This window comes from Gigantopelta aegis, chromosome 6 (genome assembly GCF_016097555.1).
Source record: "Gigantopelta aegis isolate Gae_Host chromosome 6, Gae_host_genome, whole genome shotgun sequence".
Lineage (NCBI taxonomy): Eukaryota > Metazoa > Mollusca > Gastropoda > Neomphalida > Peltospiridae > Gigantopelta > Gigantopelta aegis.
This window is the reverse complement of record NC_054704.1, coordinates 983,539-1,007,260: the sequence shown is the minus strand read 5'-3', so window position 1 is coordinate 1,007,260 and position 23,722 is coordinate 983,539. Positions and strand designations below refer to the sequence as shown.

Sequence of the window (23,722 nt, the reverse complement as noted above, 5' to 3'; positions counted from 1 at the left end):
TGACAGACGACCTGTGTAGTCTGGATGGAGTGTTGACAGATGGTCTGCATAGTCTGGATGGAGTGTTGACAGATGGTCTGAGTAGTCTGGATGGAGTGTTGACAGATGGCCTGCGTAGTCTGGATGGAGTGTTGACAGATGGTCTGAGTAGTCTGGATGGAGTGTTGACAGATGGTCTGCATAGTCTGGATGGAGTGTTGACAGATGGTCTGCATAGTCTGGATGGAGTGTTGACAGATGGCCTGTGTAGTCTGGATGGAGTGTTGATGGTCTGCATAGTCTGGATGAAGTGTTGACAGATGGCCTTTGTAGTCTGGATGGAGTGTTGACAGATGGTCTGCATAGTTGGATGGAGTGTTGACAGATGGTATGCGTAGTCTGGATGGAGTGTTGACTGATGGCCTGTGTAGTCTGGATGGAGTGTTGACAGATGGCCTGTGTAGTCTGGATGGAGTGTTGACAGATGGCCTGTGTAGTCTGGATGGAGTGTTGACAGATGGTCCGAGTAGTCTGGATGGAGTGTTGACAGATGGTCCGAGTAGTCTGGATGGAGTGTTGACAGATGGTCCGAGTAGTCTGGATGGAGTGTTGACAGATGGTTTGCGTAGTCTGGATGGAGTGTTGACAGATGGTTTGCGTAGTCTGGATGGAGTGTTGACAGATGGTCCGAGTAGTCTGGATGGAGTGTTGACAGATGGTTTGCGTAGTCTGGATGGAGTGTTGACAGATGGTCCGAGTAGTCTGGATGGAGTGTTGACAAATGGTCTGAGTAGTCTGGATGGAGTGTTGACAGACGACCTGTGTAGTCTGGATGGAGTGTTGACAGATGGTCTGCATAGTCTGGATGGAGTGTTGACAGATGGTCTGAGTAGTCTGGATGGAGTGTTGACAGATGGCCTGCGTAGTCTGGATGGAGTGTTGACAGATGGTCTGAGTAGTCTGGATGGAGTGTTGACAGATGGTCTGCATAGTCTGGATGGAGTGTTGACAGATGGTCTGCATAGTCTGGATGGAGTGTTGACAGATGGCCTGTGTAGTCTGGATGGAGTGTTGATGGTCTGCATAGTCTGGATGAAGTGTTGACAGATGGCCTTTGTAGTCTGGATGGAGTGTTGACAGATGGTCTGCATAGTTGGATGGAGTGTTGACAGATGGTATGCGTAGTCTGGATGGAGTGTTGACAGATGGCCTGTGTAGTCTGGATGGAGTGTTGACAGATGGCCTGTGTAGTCTGGATGGAGTGTTGACAGATGGTCCGAGTAGTCTGGATGGAGTGTTGACAGATGGTCCGAGTAGTCTGGATGGAGTGTTGACAGATGGTCCGAGTAGTCTGGATGGAGTGTTGACAGATGGTTTGCGTAGTCTGGATGGAGTGTTGACAGATGGTTTGCGTAGTCTGGATGGAGTGTTGACAGATGGTCCGAGTAGTCTGGATGGAGTGTTGACAGATGGTTTGCGTAGTCTGGATGGAGTGTTGACAGATGGTCCGAGTAGTCTGGATGGAGTGTTGACAGATGGTTTGCGTAGTCTGGATGGAGTGTTGACAGATGGTTTGCGTAGTCTGGATGGAGTGTTGACAGATGGTCCGAGTAGTCTGGATGGAGTGTTGACAGATGGTTTGCGTAGTCTGGATGGAGTGTTGACAGATGGCCTGTGTAGTCTGGATGGAGTGTTGACAGAAAGAAAGAAAGAAAGAAATGTTTTATTTAATGACGCACTCAACACATTTTATTTACGGTTATATGGAGTCAGACATGGTTAAGGACCACAGATTTTGAGAGGAAACCCGCTGTCGCCACTACATGGGCTACTCTTCCGATTTGCAGCAAGGGATCTTTTATTTGCACTTCCCACAGGCAGGATAGCACAAACCATGGCCTTTGTTGAACCAGTTATGGATCACTGGTCGGTGCAAGTGGTTTACACCTACCCATTGAGCCTTGCAGAGCACTCATTCAGGGTTTGGAGTCTGTATCTGGATTACAAATCCCATGCCTCAACTGGGATCCGAACCCAGTACCTACCAGCCTGTAGACAGAGGCCTGTATGAGAGTGTTGACAGATGGTCTGCGTAGTCTGTATGAAGTGTTGACAGATGGCCTGTGTAGTCTGGATGGAGTGTTGACAGATGGTCTGCGTAATCTGGATGGAGTGTTGACAGATGGTCAGAGTAGTCTGGATGGAGTGTTGACAGATGGTCCGAGTAGTCTGGATGGAGTGCTGACATTAATGGCTGCATGACCAACAGTTTCAAGTGGCCAGGTCGTGATGAAATTAATGGTTGCATGACCAACAGTTTCAAGTGTTCAGGTCGTGTTGAAATTAATGGCTGCATGACCAACAATCTGAAGCTGTCAGGTTGTGTTAAAAATTAGTAACTTGTTACATTCCATCAGACTTGACCAGTATGATTTTCTCTCACAGTGACTTGCTACATTCCATCAGACATGACCAGTATGATTTTCTCTCACAGTGACTTGCTACATTCCATCAGACCTGACCAGTATGATTTTCTCTCACAGTGACTTGCTACATTCCATCAGACATGACCAGTATGAATTTTTCAGTGACTTGCTACATTCCATCAGACATGACCAGTATGATTTTCTCTCAGTGACTTGCTACATTACATCAGACATGACCAGTATGATTTTCTCTCACAGTGACTTGCTACATTCCATCATACATGACCAGTATGATTTTCTCTCACAGTGACTTGCTACATTACATCAGACATGACCAGTATGAATTTTTCAGTGACTTGCTACATTCCATCAGACATGACCAGTATGATTCTCTCTCAGTGACTTGCTACATTCCATCATACATGACCAGTATGATTTTCTCTCACAGTGACTTGCTACATTCCATCAGACCTGACCAGTATGATGTTCTCTCACAGTGACTTGCTACATTCCATCAGACATGACCAGTATGATTTTCTCTCACAGTGACTTGCTACATTCCATCAGACATGACCAGTATGATTTTCACTCACAGTGACTTGCTACATTCCATCAGACATGACCAGTATGATTTTCTCTCACAGTGACTTGCTACATTCCATCAGACATGACCAGTATGAATTTTTCAGTGACTTGCTACATTCCATCAGACCTGACCAGTATGATTTTCTCTCAGTGACTTGCTACATTCCATCAGACATGACCAGTATGATTTTCTCTCAGTGACTTGCTACATTCCATCATACATGACCAGTATGATTTTCTCTCACAGTGACTTGCTACATTCCATCAGACATGACCAGTATGATTTTCTCTCTCAGTGACTTGCTACATTCCATCAGACCTGACCAGTATGAATTTCTCTCAAAGTGACTTGCTACATTCCATCAGACATAACCAGTATGATTTTCTCTCAAATGACTTGCTACATTCCATCATACATGACCAGTATGATTTTCTCTCACAGTGACTTGCTACATTCCATCAGACATAACCAGTATGATTTTCTCTCAAGTGACTTGCTACATTCCATCATACATGACCAGTATGATTTTCTCTCACAGTGACTTGCTACATTCCATCATACATGACCAGTATGATTTTCTCTCACAGTGACTTGCTACATTCCATCATACATGACCAGTATGATTTTCTCTCACAGTGACTTGCTACATTCCATCAGACATAACCAGTATGATTTTCTCTCAAGTGACTTGCTACATTCCATCATACATGACCAGTATGATTTTCTCTCACAGTGACTTGCTACATTCCATCATACATGACCAGTATGATTTTCTCTCACAGTGACTTGCTACATTCCATCATACATGACCAGTATGAATTTCTCTCACAGTGACTTGCTACATTCCATCAGACATGACCAGTACGATTTTCTCTCATAGTGACTTGCTACATTCCATCAGACCTGACCAGTACGAATTTCTCTCAAAGTGACTTGCTACATTCCATCAGACATGACCAGTATGATTTTCTCTCAAAGTTACTTGCTACATTCCATCAGACATGACCAGTATGATTTTCTCTCAAGTGACTTGCTACATTCCATCAGACATGACCAGTATGATTTTCTCTCAAGTGACTTGCTATATTCCATCAGACATGACCAGTATGATTTTCTCTCACAGTGACTTGCCACATTCCATCAGACATAACCAGTATGATTTTCTCTCAGTGACTTGCAATATTCCATCTGAGGCAGCTAACACTGGGATGCTACATATAAAATATCTGAAACACAAGCAAACCATTCTGCTCCTATAACGCAGTTGTTTATTAGTTTTCATAATGTCCACTATGAATCATAGGGAATGTTTGTGGTTTGAACAATACATGCATGCTTTCTTTCATGTTTATTAATCCTAATAGAAGGTATGTACATGAATTGCATACACTTTGAAGACAGAGTACAAATTACTGCAATAAATCCCCTTTTGGGATATTATATTAATTTGCCTTTCAGATGTGAGGGCCAATATATAATTTGGACACCTCAGTTTCAATTTGTTTGTTTTTATGTTTTTTGGAGGTAGCAGAGTAAAATGTGTGTGGCTGTCCCTCCTCCCACTTCTGATGCCCATCAATTCACAAATTACTGAAAATAAATTACTTGTTTTTAAAAGTGCACTCTAAAATAGTTTTTGAATTACAAAACTATTTTAAATTTAAAATTAGCAGGTCAGTAAAAATGCCTGCAAATATCTACCAGGTAACAAGTGTGGGATTTATTTAGAATACTGTAGTTTAGCAGGACCTGATGGGATTGGCAAATTAGCACAAGTTAATCATGGGATGTTTTTGAGGCACTGAATGATGCAATGCATCATTGTTAAATTAAGTTATCAAATGAGACATGATTACAACAATATTTACAAGTCCAACAGACTGTTTTCAGTGCCACTTGCTTTAGAGAAGGGGCTATATGTTCGATCATTCCTGTAGTACTTACAAAATGTATGAAGAATCACACTGATATGTAAAAATTATTTTTTCAGGTATTACTGACCAATGGGCTTCCACAAATAATAAAAAATAGCATATTGTTACAGTAACTGTACCAACAAAATGCTACACTTTACCAGCTTGTATCTATTAGCATGTACATAGTGACACAGTGATGTGACCAACATGTCACAGTTGTAAGATATTGGGAACAGGTATACACCAGAAATGGACTTTATTTGGCAACACACTAAGGTCGACGACAGTCTCTTTTCACACACTTGTTTTGGTTTCGTACACAATACATATAGCATATCTTACCGTAATTCCACTTGAAATCCATATTTTGTAAAAGGTACAATTTTTTAATCACAAGATTTTCTTCAAACACATTCAGGTGAGTTAGTAATGTTCAAACAAACAAATTTCAATAGCAATTTTGCATTAGAATTATTCCAGCATTCTTAAAACAGAAACATCATGTTCCCAGTTTATGGTTGTTGTAAAGAGATGCAAAATAATGTCATTAGAATACTGACGTCATTCAAATTCAAAATTAGCTATATTATTACAATATTTCACCACATTAAAATAAAAACTTGTCTATTAACCTTGAGCCCTGTCAAATTTCTATAACAAGCAGATAATGCTGTTTACAGGTCGGTGGGGTTTTTTTCTTCATAATTCTGGAAAAAAATATTAATTAGTTTTAAAAAGTACCTTTTGTTAAATATATCATATCAAAAGATTACTGTTGAATATGTTTTATTTATTGTGTACAAAGCCAAAACAAGTGTCCGAAAAGTGACTGTCGTCGACCGTAACAATAACATGACTAACACTGGGATCCTACACACTGAAATATTAGGCTTGAATTGAACAAAGTTTATACTCTTCAGTGTTCTTGCTGGGTGAAAATTAAAGGAGGGCGGCCGCGCAGCACCACACTCTTAAAAAAACAAAAAAAAAGACCCTAAAAGAAAAACAAAAGAGAGAGAAATAAAGGGGGGAGAGGCAGCTTGGTTACCATGTTGTTGTGTGTTTGGTAGACTTTGTGGAAAGACATACTCCTTATTTTGCCTACATAAAAGTGCAAAAAAGTTTATACAAAATACAAACAGATTCGTCTTTTAATTGAACCGAAGATGTTATCGGAGTGACATTCAAGGGCAGTTCCGGTTTTGCTGAACCGATCAAAGTTTTAATATTATTATTTTAATAAAGATTTCAAGATATACGAAAAATAATAAAGATGTTTGTAAAGGGATCCCCTAATGTCGGATACATTTTTTGTTATTTCCATCTTCATCGAATGAATCGATCGCTGTGATAAAATATTATCACCAGCTGATAAAGTAGTTTTGTTTGTGTAAAGGCTGTGTATACATTATTTGGCACCCAAGATAAATGATTTTAATGATACACACTACCACTTCCGTTGTTTTTATAAGCGGTGATATCCCCCAAAATTTTAAGTTTACAGTATTTTATAAAGAACTGCTGAATAAACAGAATGACAGAAAGTAAAACTCACCAGTTGCAACCAATTATATCTGTAATTGAGGACAAAATATCAGACGATAGTTACTGGAAACAAAAAGAGAGAATGACCATTCTGATCACGTGACAAATTTGGTGCCAAATAATGAGGGTTTTTCAATCGGAGATTGCCGAATCCGTAAAAAATAAAAATGTTTCCATTGCTCAAATAAAATATAAGTTTTAGTGTGTATTAAACATACAAATGGATACAGGTATGGGACAAAATAGAGGCTGTTAAAAATACTGTTAAATTACGTTACGGTAACTGTCATAAATGTCTCAATTGCTTTTTCATACACAACGCGTTATGCGGCTTGTTTCCTTTGATGTCCAGTGTGCAGACTGATCGTTGTGGGGTTTTTTATGTGTGAAAAAAAGTGTGCATTTGGAAATAGCGGAGACAGGAAAGAAAGAAAGGTTTTATTTAACGACGCACTCAACACATTTTATTTACGGTTATATGGCGTCAGACATATGGTTAAGGACCACACAGATTTTGAGAGGAAACCCGCTGTCGCCACTACATGGGCTTCTCTTTCCGATTAGCAGCAAGGGATCTTTTATTTGCACTTCCCACAGGCAGGATAGCACAAACCATGGCCTTTGTTGAACCAGTTATGGATCACTGGTCAGTGCAAGTGGTTTACACCTACCCATTAAGCCTTGCGGACCACTCACTCAGGGTATGGAGTCGGTATCTGGATTAAAAATCCCATGCCTCGACTGGGATCCGAACCCAGTACCTACCAGCCTGTAGACCAATGGCCTAACCACGATGCCGGTAGCGGAGATAGGTGCTGTAAAATATAGTAGGGTGCTGGAAAATAAAGAGGGGCGCAGAAAAATAAAGGAGGGCGGAGAACGTGAAAGGATGGTGGCAAAATGTAATAGCAGGGCGAGCCGCTCTGCTTAAATGGAGCAGCGAGAAAAAATAAAAAATAAAAAAATAAATAAATAAATAAAAAACATCCAAGATTCTCTCTTTTTTACAATACTTCTTATTTGAGAGAGCACTTGATCGTTACATAGTTACATAAAGTTAAGCTTGTTTTTCATTAAGATAATGTACAATTATACATCTTACCAGTAAACATTTTAGGCATTTCTGGTAAATATATGTCATTTCATTTTGGCTCAACTTAAATGAAAAGTGTTTTGGGAACAAACAATTTCTATTTTTATGTGCGATTTGTAGAAACATTTGTCAATATATAAATAAATTAGTAGTACCCACCAACAGTAAAAACTATCAGCTCATAAATTGTAAAATGATATTTTCATAATTAGCATATTTTACTATAATTGATTTTTTTTTTTTAATCCATTTCTCCTGGTGGGAGATCCATTTTTTAAAATTTACAATCCATTGAACTGATTAAGTTTTTTTCTTATTCCAACTAGTGCATCACAACTGGTCAAAGGCCAGGGTATGTGTTTTCCTGTCTGTGGGAAAGTGCATACATATAATTTATAAGATCCCTTGTTGGTAATGGAAATATGTCAAAATTACAAAATGTATGACATCCAATTGCTGATGATTAATTAATCAATGTGCTCCAGTGGTGTCTTTAAACAAAACAAACTAATGTTATGTACAATTAAACAAATTTAGAACATTAGTTTTTGGTTCAAGTCGACAGTTTTTCTGACACGAGTCTAAAAAAGTAATCAATCATTATTGTGATCAGTCATAATATATCATAATTATTGTGATGTCAGTCTTAGAATACATCATAATTATTGTGATGTCAGTCTGATTATATGAGCATAATTATTGTGGTTAGTCTTATATTAGCATAATTTTTGTGGTCAGTCTTTTGTTCAGCTCATGTATGTATTATGTTACGAGAAGGAATGTATGCAGTGTTACAGAATGTATGCAGTGTTACATATTACGTGACATCACATACTACCTTGCTTACAGAATGTATGCAGTGTTACATATTACGTGACATCACATACATGTACTACCTTGCTTACAGAATGTATGCAGTGTTACATATTACGTGACATCACATACTACCTTGCTTACAGAATGTATGCAGTGTTACATATTACGTGACATCACATACTACCTTGCTTACAGAATGTATGCAGTGTTACATATTACGTGACATCACATACTACCTTGCTTACAGAATGTATGCAGTGTTACATATTATGTGACATCACATACATGTACTACCTTGCTTACAGAATGTATGCAGTGTTACATATTACGTGACATCACATACTACCTTGCTTACAGAATGTATGCAGTGTTACATATTACGTGACATCACATACATGTACTACCTTGCTTACAGAATGTATGCAGTGTTACATATTACGTGACATCACATACTACCTTGCTTACAGAATGTATGCAGTGTTACATATTACGTGACATCACATACTACCTTGCTTACAGAATGTATGCAGCGTTACATATTACGTGACATCACATACATGTACTACCTTGCTTACAGAATGACATAATCAACAGGTAGCAACGTCGTAAATAATAAGACCAATTAACCAATGAAAAAGGTGCATTACCATCTAGGGATGTGTGCCAGATGGTTTCCTAGCACAGCGTTCTGGCACCTTTCTACTGGCTGATAGAACGAGAAAACATGTTTCCTAGCACAGCGTTCTGGCACCTTTCTACTGGCTGATAGAACGAGAAAACATGTATCCTAGCAGAGCGTTCTGGCACCTTTCTACTGGCTGATAGAACGAGAAAACATGTTTCCTAGCAGAGCATTCTGGCACCTTTCTACTGGCTGATAGAACGAGAAAACATGTTTCCTAGCAGAGCGTTCTGGCACCTTTCTACTGGTTGATTGAAGCAGAAAACATGATTTCAAACTTAGTACATAGATGATATTAGACTGAACTATGGGACAGTAGTGCATGCCATCACACTCACAGCTGTATGTGTTCCATTGAGGTCTAGCCTGTGCTAGTTTGGGGTTTCTAAACTAGTCTTGAGAGTGACAGTCCTACAGGCAGTGTAGGAGGGATGAAACATGTTATGGATCTGCTAGAGTGGCGGTCCTACAGGCAGTGTAGGAAGGATGAAACATGTTATGGATCTGCTAGAGGAGTGGCGGTCCTACAGGCAGTGTAGGAAGGATGAAACATGTTATGGATCTGCTAGGGGAGTGGCGGTCCTACAGGCAGTGTAGGAGGGATGAAACGTTATGGATTTGCTAGGGGAGTGGCAGTCCTACAGGCAGTGTAGGAGGGAATAAACATGTTATGGATTTGCTAGGGAGTGGCAGTCCTCCTAAGGACTAGCACCTGATAGTGTATCATGGAAGTAATCACAACTTTGCCCAAGACATTCTTTTGACTGCCTTGTGCAGAGATATGATTTTGATCACAGAATACGGTTTTGTAATTTCGATTTATATACATATTGACCAATGTTTTTATAAAGTGCACTTAAACAATGTGTACAATACAGTACAGGTGTCAACATAAGATCGTTTGTCCCGTCATTGTTTTTGTGTTCAAGAGTACAACACCACTAGTTCCAACTCTTCGCCATACCGAGCAATGATAAACACGTCATATTAACAAATTCCTCATGGATGTTTCTTCTAAGAAAACACTGTTCATGACTAACACACATTCATTTTGTTTAAGATATATTCTCTCCCTGTATCTCTATATCATAAAGCATGTGACGTAACTAAAAGATGTTGTCCACCTGCATGGAGCAAGTGAACATAAAAAGCCAGTGTCTGCCATTGTTGTGCATAGTCCAATGTAACAGTCACTGACAGTACAACACTTAATTGCATTCTTCAGGTGCAACTCTTGTTAAAATCTACTTTTTCCAGTTGGTCAAAATTTGGATAAAAATTCTTTCACACATTCCATTTCCTGCAAAAGAAAAAAACACAATGAGTAAATAAGACCATTAAAAGAACAAGATAATGGTTAGAAAAACACTAAGATGACTGTACCAAAACACATTAAATAATGGCAAATATTGATGCAACAAAACATATTAAATGAGGCCCAATAACTGTTATAACTGCATAAAATATATAAAATTATGAAAATTGTTATGACTAAAAAACAAATTAAGAGGAAGTCTTACAATCACATGCAGCACCACTATACCGATCATTGGTAGGATCGCTTACTCGTAGAGTGACAGTGGTGCTGTACCGATCATTGGTAGGATCGCTTACTAGTAGAGTGACAGTGGTGCTGTACCGATCATTGGTAGGATCGCTTACTAGTAGAGTGACAGTGGTGCTGTACCGATCATTGGTAGGATCGCTTACTCGTAGAGTGACAGTGGTGCTGTACCGATCATTGGTAGGATCGCTTACTAGTAGAGTGACAGTGGTGCTGTACCGATCATTGGTAGGATCGCTTACTCGTAGAGTGACAGTGGTGCTGTACCGATCATTGGTAGGATCGCTTACTCGTAGAGTGACAGTGGTGCTGTACCGATCATTGGTAGGATCGCTTACTAGTAGAGTGACAGTGGTGCTGTACCGATCATTGGTAGGATCGCTTACTCGTAGAGTGACAGTGGTGCTGTACCGATCATTGGTAGGATCGCTTACTAGTAGAGTGACAGTGGTGCTGTACCGATCATTGGTAGGATCGCTTACTCGTAGAGTGACAGTGGTGCTGTACCGATCATTGGTAGGATCGCTTACTAGTAGAGTGACAGTGGTGCTGTACCGATCATTGGTAGGATCGCTTACTCGTAGAGTGACAGTGGTGCTGTACCGATCATTGGTAGGATCGCTTACTAGTAGAGTGACAGTGGTGCTGTACCGATCATTGGTAGGATCGCTTACTCGTAGAGTGACAGTGGTGCTGTACCGATCATTGGTAGGATCGCTTACTCGTAGAGTGACAGTGGTGCTGTACCGATCATTGGTAGGATCGCTTACTAGTAGAGTGACAGTGGTGCTGTACCGATCATTGGTAGGATCGCTTACTCGTAGAGTGACAGTGGTGCTGTACCGATCATTGGTAGGATCGCTTACTAGTAGAGTGACAGTGGTGCTGTACCGATCATTGGTAGGATCGCTTACTCGTAGAGTGACAGTGGTGCTGTACCGATCATTGGTAGGATCGCTTACTAGTAGAGTGACAGTGGTGCTGTACCGATCATTGGTAGGATCGCTTACTCGTAGAGTGACAGTGGTGCTGTACCGATCATTGGTAGGATCGCTTACTCGTAGAGTGACAGTGGTGCTGTACCGATCATTGGTAGGATCGCTTACTCGTAGAGTGACAGTGGTGCTGTACCGATCATTGGTAGGATCGCTTACTCGTAGAGTGACAGCACCACTATACCGATCATTGGTAGGATCGCTTACTAGTAGAGTGACAGTGGTGCTGTACCGATCATTGGTAGGATCGCTTACTCGTAGAGTGACAGTGGTGCTGTACCGATCATTGGTAGGATCGCTTACTAGTAGAGTGACAGCACCACTATACCGATCATTGGTAGGATCGCTTACTAGTAGAGTGACAGCACCACTATACCGATCATTGGTAGGATCGCTTACTAGTAGAGTGACAGTGGTGCTGTACCGATCATTGGTAGGATCGCTTACTAGTAGAGTGACAGTGGTGCTGTACCGATCATTGGTAGGATCGCTTACTAGTAGAGTGACAGTGGTGCTGTACCGATCATTGGTAGGATCGCTTACTAGAAGAGTGACAGTGGTGCTGTACCGATCATTGGTAGGATCGCTTACTAGTAGAGTGACAGTGGTGCTATACCGATCATTCGTAGGATTGCTTACTAGTAATGACAGTGGCGTGACGTCACTAAGGATGGCTCTATCACTGAAACATACACAGTGATGCTATACTGATCATTGGTAGGATCGCTTACTAGTAGAGTGACAGTGGTGCTGTACCGATCATTGGTAGGATCACTTACTAGTAGAGTGACAGCACCACTGTACCGATCATTGGTAGGATCGCTTACTAGTAGAGTGACAGTGGCGTGACATCACTAAGGATGGCTCTATCACTGAAACATACACAGTGATGCTATACCGATCATTGGTAGGATCGCTTACTAGTAGAGTGACAGTGGCGTGACATCACTAAGGATGGCTCTATCACTGAAACATACACAGTGATGCTATACCGATCATTGGTAGGATCGCTTACTAGTAGAGTGACAGTGGCGTGACATCACTAAGGATGGCTCTATCACTGAAACATACACAGTGATGCTATACCGATCATTGGTAGGATCACTTACTAGTAGAGTGACAGCACCACTGTACCGATCATTGGTAGGATCGCTTACTAGTAGAGTGACAGTGGCGTGACATCACTAAGGATGGCTCTATCACTGAAACATACACAGTGATGCTATACCGATCATTGGTAGGATCGCTTACTAGTAGAGTGACAGTGGCGTGACATCACTAAGGATGGCTCTATCAATGAAACATACACAGTGATGCTATACCGATCATTGGTAGGATCGCTTACTAGTAGAGTGACAGTGGTGCTGTACCGATCATTGGTAGGATTGCTTACTAGTAGAGTGACAGTGGTGCTGTACCGATCATTGGTAGGATCGCTTACTAGTAGAGTGACAGTGGCGTGACGTCACTAAGGATGGCTCTATCACTGAAACATACACAGTGATGCTATACCGATCATTGGTAGGATCGCTTACTAGTAGAGTGACAGTAGCGTGACGTCACTAAGGATGGCTCTAACACTGAAACATACACAGTGATGCTATACCAAGCAGTGATAAAATCGTTTACTAGTAGAGTGACAGTGGCGTGGCGTGACGTCACGTCACTAAGGATGGCTCTATCACTGAAATATACACAGTGATGCTATACCGAGCAGTGATAAAATCGCTTACTAGTAGACAGTGGCGTGACGTCACTAAGGATGGCTCTATCACTGAAACATACACAGTGATGCTATACCGATCATTGGTAGGATCGCTTACTAGTAGAGTGACAGTGGCATGACGTCACTAAGGATGGCTTTACCACCGAAACATACACATTGATGCTATACCGAGCAGCGGTAGAATCATCAACAAACGTAGGGGGAAATAAAAAACAGTTTTAGCCACACAAATAAAGAGGGTTAAATAAAATTCTATGAAACATTATATGATTAAAGGAGATAGATAGTGTGTTGGGTCTCAGCCCATACAAAGAACTGAGCACTGTGATGGGCCTCAATGCCTCAACGGAATTCCCAATTGAGTGCAAGCTATGGAAACATTGATACATGTACCATTTCAAAATTGTTTTAAAAAATAAACCAATTCATATTTCCAGCCATTTTCACATGACACTGACCAGAAGGGCAGGACGTAGCCTAGTGGTAAGGCGCTCGCTCGATGCGCAGTCGGTGTGGGATTGATCCCCGTTGGTGGGCCCATTGGGCTATTTCTCGTTCCACCCAGTGCACCACGACTGGTATATCAAAGGCTGTAGTATGTACTACCCTGTCTGTGGGATGGTGCATATAAAAGATCCCTTGCTGCTAATCGAAAAGAGTAGCCCATGGCCACAGTGGGTTTCGTCTCTCAATATCTGTGTGGTTCTTAACCATAAGTCTGAAAGAAGTGTTTTATTTAACGACGCACTCAACACATTTTATTTACGGTTATATGGCGTCAGACATATGGTTAAGGACCACAGATTTTGAGAGGAAACCCGCTGTTGCCATTACATGGGATACTCTTCCGATTAGCAGCAAGGGATCTTTTATTTGCGCTTCCCACAGGCAGGATTACACCTACCCATTGAGCCTTGCAGAGCACTCACTCAGGGTTTGGAGTCGGTATCTGGATTAAAAATCCCATGCCACGACTGGGATCCGAACCCAGTACCTACCAGCCTGTAGACCGATGGCCTGCCACGACGCCACCGAGGCCGGTAAACCATAAGTCTGATGCCATATAACCATAAATAAAATGTGTTGAGTGTGTCGTTAAATAAAACATTTCTTTCTTTCTTTCTGACCAGAAATAATAGACCAACACGGAATAGATTAATGAAGATTATGGCGGATTTAGTTTTTCAATGGAAAATACTTGGGAATTTTAAGTTGAAAGTCGTTTTCGACGAGTATTTTCGCTTAACAACAATTATGGAACATCGCAGTCATTTGAGGAATTGATAGCTCATTGTGACAGCCAATTTTATAATAAATTTGATCGTTTTACCAACAACAAAATTTATGTAATTTTGGGATATGAATCATAATAGTTTGTTTCCAAAGAACATTGTGGTCAGCAAAACACAGTGATTTGTAATAATTATGGCCATACATGTAAACACTGGACAGCTAACCCCAATATTGTGCAAGTAAGTGTGACTTCATTGAATTTGTGCAATATTTAAACCATTAATATTAACCAATCTAAAATATATTTTTTTTTTTTTAGAAAACCCCACAAAAATAGTACTTACCTTTTCACATACAACTCAACATGATTTCTGTCAAAAATTACTCCAGTAGTCTGAAGGTTAAATGTGGAATAAATACTGGTATTACTGTATGAATGTACTAGTACCTGCTCACAGGTGGTGTGTCCCATTGGGAAACTTTTAAAAGTAAGATTTGGGTTGAACGATGTGATCAGCTGCTTGGTCTTCTCACCCCACTTGTAGGACACGAGTGGATCCATTGTTCCGTGACACTGCAGCATAGGGATATTCGTGTTGTATTTATTCTGAAACAAACCACCACACTTGTATTTATTCTGAAACAAATCACCATTCTCGAGTTTTAACGGGGGTATTCATGTTTTATTTATTCTGAAACAAACCACCACACTCGAGTTTAACAGGGATATTCGTGTTGTATTTATTCTGAAACAAATCACCACACTCGAGTTTAACAGGGATATTCGTGTTGTATTTATTCTGAAACTAATCACAACACTCGACTGGAGCGTAAACATGCCGGAAGTAATTCAGTGGATGTTTGGACCGTTTAGCGCACATGCAAATCAAGGGCAGATAAGTATGTTTCTAATAGAGGCTATAGCGAGGGTGTAACAAGAATCTGCTATCTGCTATGCATTGAGAATGAGTGAACACTGCAGTGACTAATGGTGTCTGGCGTGACACCTGCAATGCACTGAGAATGAGTGAACACTGTAGTGACTAATGGTGTCTGGTCTGACACCTGCTATGCACTGAGAATGAGTGAACACTGCAGTGACTAATGGTGTCTGGCCTGACACCTGCTATGAACAGAGAATGAGTGAACACTGCAGTGATTAATGGTGTCTGGCCTGACAACTGCAGTGATTAATGGTGTCTGGCTTGACACCTGCTATGCACAGAGAATATATGAACACTGCAGTGATTAATGGTGTCTGGCCTGACAATTGCTATGCACAGAGAATGAGTGAACACTGCAGTGATTAATGGTGTCTGGCCTGACAACTGCTATGCACAGAGAATGAGTGAACACTGCAGTGACCAACGGTGTCTGGCCTGACACCTGCTATGCACAGAGAACGCGTAAACACTGCAGTGATTAATGGTGTTTGGCCTGACACCTGCTATGCACAGAGAATGCGTAAACACTACTGTGATTAATGGTGTTTGGCCTGACACCTGCTATGCACAGAGAATATGTGAACACTGCAGTGATTAATGTGTCTGGCCTGACACCTGCTATGCACAGAGAATGCGTAAACACCGCAGTGATTAATGGTGTCTGGCCTGACACCTGCTATGCACAGAGAATGAGTGAACACTGCAGTGACCAACGGTGTCTGGCCTGACACCTGCTATGCACTGAGAATATGTGAACACTGCAGTGATTAATGGTGTCTGGCCTGACACCTGCTATACACAGCGAATGCGTGAACACTGCAGTGACTAACGGTGTCTGGCCTGACACCTGCTATGCACTGAGAATGAGTGAACACTGCAGTGATTAATGGTGTCTGGCTTGACAACTGCTATGCACAGAGAATGAGTGAACACTGCAGTGACTAACGGTGTTTGAGACTGAGTGAACACTGCAGTGACTAATGGTGTCTGGCCTGACAACTGCTATGCACTGAGAATGCGTGAACACTGCAGCAACTGTTAATTTCTTGAACTATACTGTTCATGTATTTGATGAGGTTCTGCTGAATTTACAAGCTGAAGATCCAAAGATTCACTTGCTCAGAAGGTCTCTGCATTCTCTTGTTAGAAAAGTGATGATCCACTTTGTCAAGCCATCTGCTCTTGTTGGCAAGTCTGTTAACAAAGTTGAATACAAACTGAAATATAATCAGAAGACCAACGAGGAGCTAGTCATTGGAGAGGCAGCCAAGGAGTATATAGCAAATAAGGGAAATGATCATCTGTGAGAGAGTAGAATTGCAGAATTCTACACATGTGTCCGGATGTATTTTCAAAATGCATGTGACTACTTCATACAGAAACTGCCACTGAATGAACCCATACTGTGCCATGCTGAGGTAGCAGATGTCACTCTGCAAGCGTCTTCGCTGTCATCCAGTATTGCACTGAGATATATTTTGGATAAATTTCCATGTTTACTTCGAAAAGGAATTTCCAAGGATTTGGTGATGGAAGAGTTCATAGCATATCAGTGTCAAGACGTCAAACATTTGATAAAAGAGAGACTGGATCAAACTTGGATAGCCATAGGTAAAATGCAAGATGCGAACGGACATCTACTGTACAAAATGTTATGTGTGGAATTTTGTGCATTCCACACAGTAGTTCTCACTGTGAGCGAGTGTTTTACACAGTTCGGAAAAACAGAACAGACCAGAGAGCTTCTCTTGGGGACAGCACACTGGAATCTCTGTTGGTGTTGAAATCAAGACCAGGACATCCTTGTGACACATACAGACAGCATTCCGACAAAACTCTAGATCATCTGAAAGGGGCTTACTTATAGGCAACTACATTGTTAAATTTAATGCTAATGCACTGTGTTTGAGACTGAGTGAACACTGTAGTGACCAACGGTGTCTGGCCTGACACCTGCTATGCACTGAGAATATGTGAACACTGCAGTGATTAATGGTGTCTGGCCTGACACCTGCTATACACAGCGAATGCGTGAACACTGCAGTGACTAACGGTGTCTGGCCTGACACCTGCTATGCACTGAGAATGAGTGAACACTGCAGTGATTAATGGTGTCTGGCTTGACAACTGCTATGCACAGAGAATGAGTGAACACTGCAGTGACTAACGGTGTTTGAGACTGAGTGAACACTGCAGTGACTAATGGTGTCTGGCCTGACAACTGCTATGCACTGAGAATGCGTGAACACTGCAGCAACTGTTATTTTCTTGAACTATACTGTTCATGTATTTGATGAGGTTCTGCTGAATTTACAAGCTGAAGATCCAAAGATTCACTTGCTCAGAAGGTCTCTGCATTCTCTTGTTAGAAAAGTGATGATCCACTTTGTCAAGCCATCTGCTCTTGTTGGCAAGTCTGTTAACAAAGTTGAATACAAACTGAAATATAATCAGAAGACCAACGAGGAGCTAGTCATTGGAGAGGCAGCCAAGGAGTATATAGCAAATAAGGGAAATGATCATCTGTGAGAGAGTAGAATTGCAGAATTCTACACATGTGTCCGGATGTATTTTCAAAATGCATGTGACTACTTCATACAGAAACTGCCACTGAATGAACCCATACTGTGCCATGCTGAGGTAGCAGATGTCACTCTGCAAGCGTCTTCGCTGTCATCCAGTATTGCACTGAGATATATTTTGGATAAATTTCCATGTTTACTTCGAAAAGGAATTTCCAAGGATTTGGTGATGGAAGAGTTCATAGCATATCAGTGTCAAGACGTCAAACATTTGATAAAAGAGAGACTGGATCAAACTTGGATAGCCATAGGTAAAATGCAAGATGCGAACGGACATCTACTGTACAAAATGTTATGTGTGGAATTTTGTGCATTCCACACAGTAGTTCTCACTGTGAGCGAGTGTTTTACACAGTTCGGAAAAACAGAACAGACCAGAGAGCTTCTCTTGGGGACAGCACACTGGAATCTCTGTTGGTGTTGAAATCAAGACCAGGACATCCTTGTGACACATACAGACAGCATTCCGACAAAACTCTAGATCATCTGAAAGGGGCTTACTTATAGGCAACTACATTGTTAAATTTAATGCTAATGCACTGTGTTTGAGACTGAGTGAACACTGTAGTGACTAACGGCGTTTCTGGCCTGACACCTGCTATGCACTGAGAATGCGTGAACACTGCAGTGACTAATGGTGTCTGAGAATGAGAAAACACTGCAGTGATTAATGGTGTCTGAGAATGAGTGAACACTGCAGTGACTAATGGTGTCTGGCCTGACACCTGCTATGCACTGAGAATGAGTGAACACTGCAGTGGCTAACGGTGTCTGGCCTGACAACTGCCATGCACTTCTCTATTAAAACTTTGACCCAGTAGGAAGTTATTTGGTTTAGTACTACCTGTAACAGCTTAAGTCACATACACACAGTGTAGCAGTCTGTGTCACATACACATGGTATAGCAGCTTATGTCACATACAAAACAGTTAACAGCTTATGTCACATACACAGTATAGCAGCCTATGTCACATACACACGGTATAGCAGCTTATGTCACATACACATGGTGTAACAGCTTATGTCACATACACACGGTAAAGCAGCTTATGTCACATAGACATGTTGTAGTAGTCTATGTGAATAAACCCCACCAGAACACAATATTCTATGAGAATATAACCCTACCTCAATACACGGTATTCCATAAGAATAAAACCCCATCTGAATACACAGTATTCTATGAGAATAAAACTCCACCTGAATACAGTTTTCTATGAGAGTAAAACACCACCAGAATACACAGTATTCTATGAGAGTAAAGCCCCACCTGAATACAGTATTCTATGAGAATAAAACCCCACCTGAATACACAGTGTTCTATGAGAATGAAACCCCACCTGAATACACAGTATTCTATGAGAATAAAACCCCACCTAAATACACAGTGTTCTATGAGAATGAAACCCCACCTGAATACACAGTATTCTATGAGAATAAAACCCCACCTAAATACACAGTATTCTATGAGAATAAAACCCCACCTAAATACACAGTGTTCTATGAGAATGAAACCCCACCTGAATACACAGTGTTCTATGAGAATAAAACCCCACCTGAATACACAGTATTCTATGAGAATAAAACCCCATCTGAATACACAGTATTCTATGTGAATAAAAACCCTACATAAATACACAGTATTCTATGAGAATAAAACCCCATCTGAATACACAGTATTCTATGTGAATAAAAACCCTACATGAATACACAGTATTCTATGAGAATAAAACACCACCTGAATACACAGTAGTTTATTAAGTAGTTTTAAAAAGAAATTACCGATGAAATCAGCTGCTTGTGTAGAGGCATCCATGAGCTAAGGGCCACGACTCCGCCGAGAGGTTTTGGGTAGGTAAAGGCTGTGTGAAGGGCCACTGCTCCACCCTGGGAGAATCCGCCAATGATCACTCGGTTTGTGGGAATACCAAGATGTTCTTCTTCCTCTATCAGTAACTTCACTGAAACACCAATACAACAACCTCAGTGTAACACACATATTTCACTGAAACTCACAAAGTCAATACTTCACTGCTACACACCAACACAATACCTCAATGAAATGCAACAATATTTGACTGAAACATACCAGTACAATACCTTGAATGGGCATTTGACAAAATAGTGGATGACTCTATCCAGTGCCTCATTTACAGGAATATAGGACTCGTCTATGTACTTCGCTGAAGAACACCAATACAATATTTCACTGATACACCAACAGAATGACTCAATCAAACAATATTTCTGTCTCACACCTACATGTACTAGATGTGTATCTTACACCTACATGTACTAGATGTGTATCTCACACCTACACCTACATGTACTAGATGTGTATCTCACACCTACACGTACTAGATGTATATCTCACACCTACACCTAAATGTACTAGATGTGTATCTCACACCTACACCTACATGCACTAGATGTGTCTCACACCTACATGTACTAGATGTGTATCTCACACCTACACCTAAATGTACTAGATGTGTATCTCACACCTACACGTACATGTACTAGATGTGTGTCTCACACCTACACATACTAGATGTGTATCTCACACCTACGTACACGTACTAGATGTGTATCTCACACCTACACGTACTAGATGTGTATCTCACACCTACATGTACTAGATGTGTATCTCACACCTACACGTACTAGATGTGTATCTCACACCTACACCTACATGTACTAGATGTGTATATCACACCTACATGTACTAGATGTGCATCTCACACCTACACCTATATGTACTAGATGTGCATCTCACACCTACACCTACATGTACTATATGTGTATCTCACACCTACACCTAAATGTACTAGATGTGTATCTCACACCTACACGTACATGTACTAGATGTGTGTCTCACACCTACACATACTAGTTGTGTATCTCACACCTACACGTACACGTACTAGATGTGTATCTCACACCTACACGTACTAGATGTGTATCTCACACATACATGTACTAGATGTGTATCTCACACCTACATGTACTAGATGTGTATCTCACACCTACATGTACTAGATGTATCTCACACCTACATGTACTAGATGTGCATCTCACACATACATGTACTAGATGTGCATCTCACACCTACACGTACTAGATGTGTATCTCACACCTACATGTACTAGATGTGTATCTCACACCTACATGTACTAGATGTATCTCACACATACATGTACTAGATGTGTATCAAACACCTACACATACTAGATGTGTATCTCACACCTACACATATTGATGTCTATCCCACACATACACCTACACGTATTTCATGTCTATTTCACACCTACACATATTGGATGTCTATCTCACACCTACACATACTGGATGTCTATCTCACACCTACACCTACACATATTGGATGTCTATCTCACACATACAGTACAACTATACATACTGGGTGTCTATCTGACATCTACACCTACACATATTTGATGTCTATCTCACACATACACCTACACGTACTCGATGTCTATCTCACACATACATGTACTAGATGTGTATCTCACACCTACATGTACTAGATGTATCTCACACATACATGTACTAGATGTGTATCAAACACCTACACATACTAGATGTGTATCTCACACCTACACATATTGATGTCTATCCCACACATACACCTACACGTATTTCATGTCTATTTCACACCTACACATATTGGATGTCTATCTCACACCTACACATACTGGATGTCTATCTCACACCTACACCTACACATATTGGATGTCTATCTCACACATACAGTACAACTATACATACTGGGTGTCTATCTGACATCTACACCTACACATATTTGATGTCTATCTCACACATACACCTACACGTACTCGATGTCTATCTCACACATACAGTACAACTACACATATTTGATGTCTATCTCACACTTACACATATACGATGTCTATCTCACACCTACACATACATGTATTGGATGTCTATCTCACACCTACATCTAATGTATGTCTATCTCACACCTAGACATATTTGATGTCTATCTCACACTTACACCTAGACATACTGGATGTCTATCTCACACCTACACCTATTGTATGTCTATCTCACACCTATACATATTTGATGTCTATCTCACACTTACACCTATACATATTTGATGTCTATCTCACACTTACACCTATACATATTTGATGTCTATCTCACACTTACACCTATACATATTGGATGTCAATCTCACACCTACACCTACAGGTACTGGATGTTTATCTCACACCTACACATATTGGATGTCTATCTCACACCTACACCTACAGGTATTGGATGTCTATCTCACACCTACACCTACAGGTATTGGATGTCTCACACCTACACCTACAGGTATTGGATGTCTATCTCACACCTACACGTATTGGATGTCTATCTCACACCTACACCTACAGGTACTGTATGTCTATCTTACACCTACACGTATTGGATGTCTCACACCTACACATATTGGATGTCTATCTCACACCTACACGTATTGGATGTCTATCTCACACCTACAGGTATTGGATGTCTATCTCACACCTACACCTACTGTATGTCTATCTTACACCTACACATATTGGATGTCTCACACCTACACATATTGGATGTCTATCTCACACCTACACCTATACATATTGGATGTCTATCTCACACCTACACGTATTGGATGTCTATCTCACACCTACACATACAGGTATTGGATGTCTATCTCACACCTACACCTACAGGTACTGGATGTCTATCTCACACCTACACCTATACATACTGGATGTCTATCTCACACCTACACCTACATGTATTGGATGTCTATCTCACACCTACACCTACATGTATTGGATGTCTATCTCACACCTACACGTATTGGATGTCTATCTCACATCTACACATACAGGTATTGGATGTTTATCTCACCTAGACATGTTGGATGTCTATCTCACACCTACACATATTTCATGTCTATGTCACACCTACACCTACAGGTACTGGATGTTTATCTCACCTAGACATATTTGATGTCTATCTCATACCTACACCTATACATATTTGTTGTCTATCTCACACCTACACCTATACATATTGATGTCTATCTCACATCTACACCTACAAATATTGGATGCCTCTTTTACACCATTTTCATCTTCAGGGGCATCGGGTGACAACCCTTTGATGTCAAACCTACAAAAAATAACACAAAACCTTTCTGTGTAAAAAGCAACAAATATGTTTTTTAATTTTAAAATAACTTTCTTTACTCATGCACATTTATCAACAAAGGCAGGACTGGTAGCTTTAAAAGTGCTATGAAAAGTTGTGTGACCCGGTGCAATCCTATCTGGTGTACTGTTTGTTACCTCTAACTGGAGGATAAAGGGTGTGTCCCCAAAAAGCAAGCCCAAATCAAGTACAAACATGCTAACCTAAAAACATTTCACATAAAATAAATGGAATGTTAAGCTGTAATTACATTAATAGAACTTAAAATGTATTACTGAATATGTACAACTCTTTTATCAGCTATTATTAGCATTACTGCTCAAAGAGGACCTTGGTATGCTCAGAACAGACAAATTGCCTGTGGTGCCAAAATTAGTCAGACGTAAAGCCCTGCAAACCACAAACCAT

The 23,722-nt window shown here is 40.7% G+C and overlaps 1 protein-coding gene across 3 annotated transcripts in view; it reads right to left on the bottom strand.

The window, feature by feature from the left end:
* Positions 1–8,064: 8,064 nt before the first annotated feature.
* Positions 8,065–23,722, bottom strand: part of LOC121375136 (acyl-protein thioesterase 2-like) — a 52,499-nt gene continuing 36,841 nt past the window's right edge. For 2 of the 3 annotated variants that reach the window (XM_041502392.1, XM_041502391.1), the window contains exons 5-8: positions 23,205–23,275; positions 19,871–20,049; positions 15,010–15,168; positions 8,065–10,343 (exon numbers count right to left, since the gene is read on the bottom strand). In XM_041502392.1, the coding sequence (XP_041358326.1) occupies positions 10,305–10,343; positions 15,010–15,168; positions 19,871–20,049; positions 23,205–23,275 (448 nt within the window). In that variant the 3' untranslated portion in view covers positions 8,065–10,304. The remainder of the gene's footprint in view (positions 10,344–15,009; positions 15,169–19,870; positions 20,050–23,204; positions 23,276–23,722) is intronic. The other variant, XR_005958278.1, reaches the window with a different exon arrangement.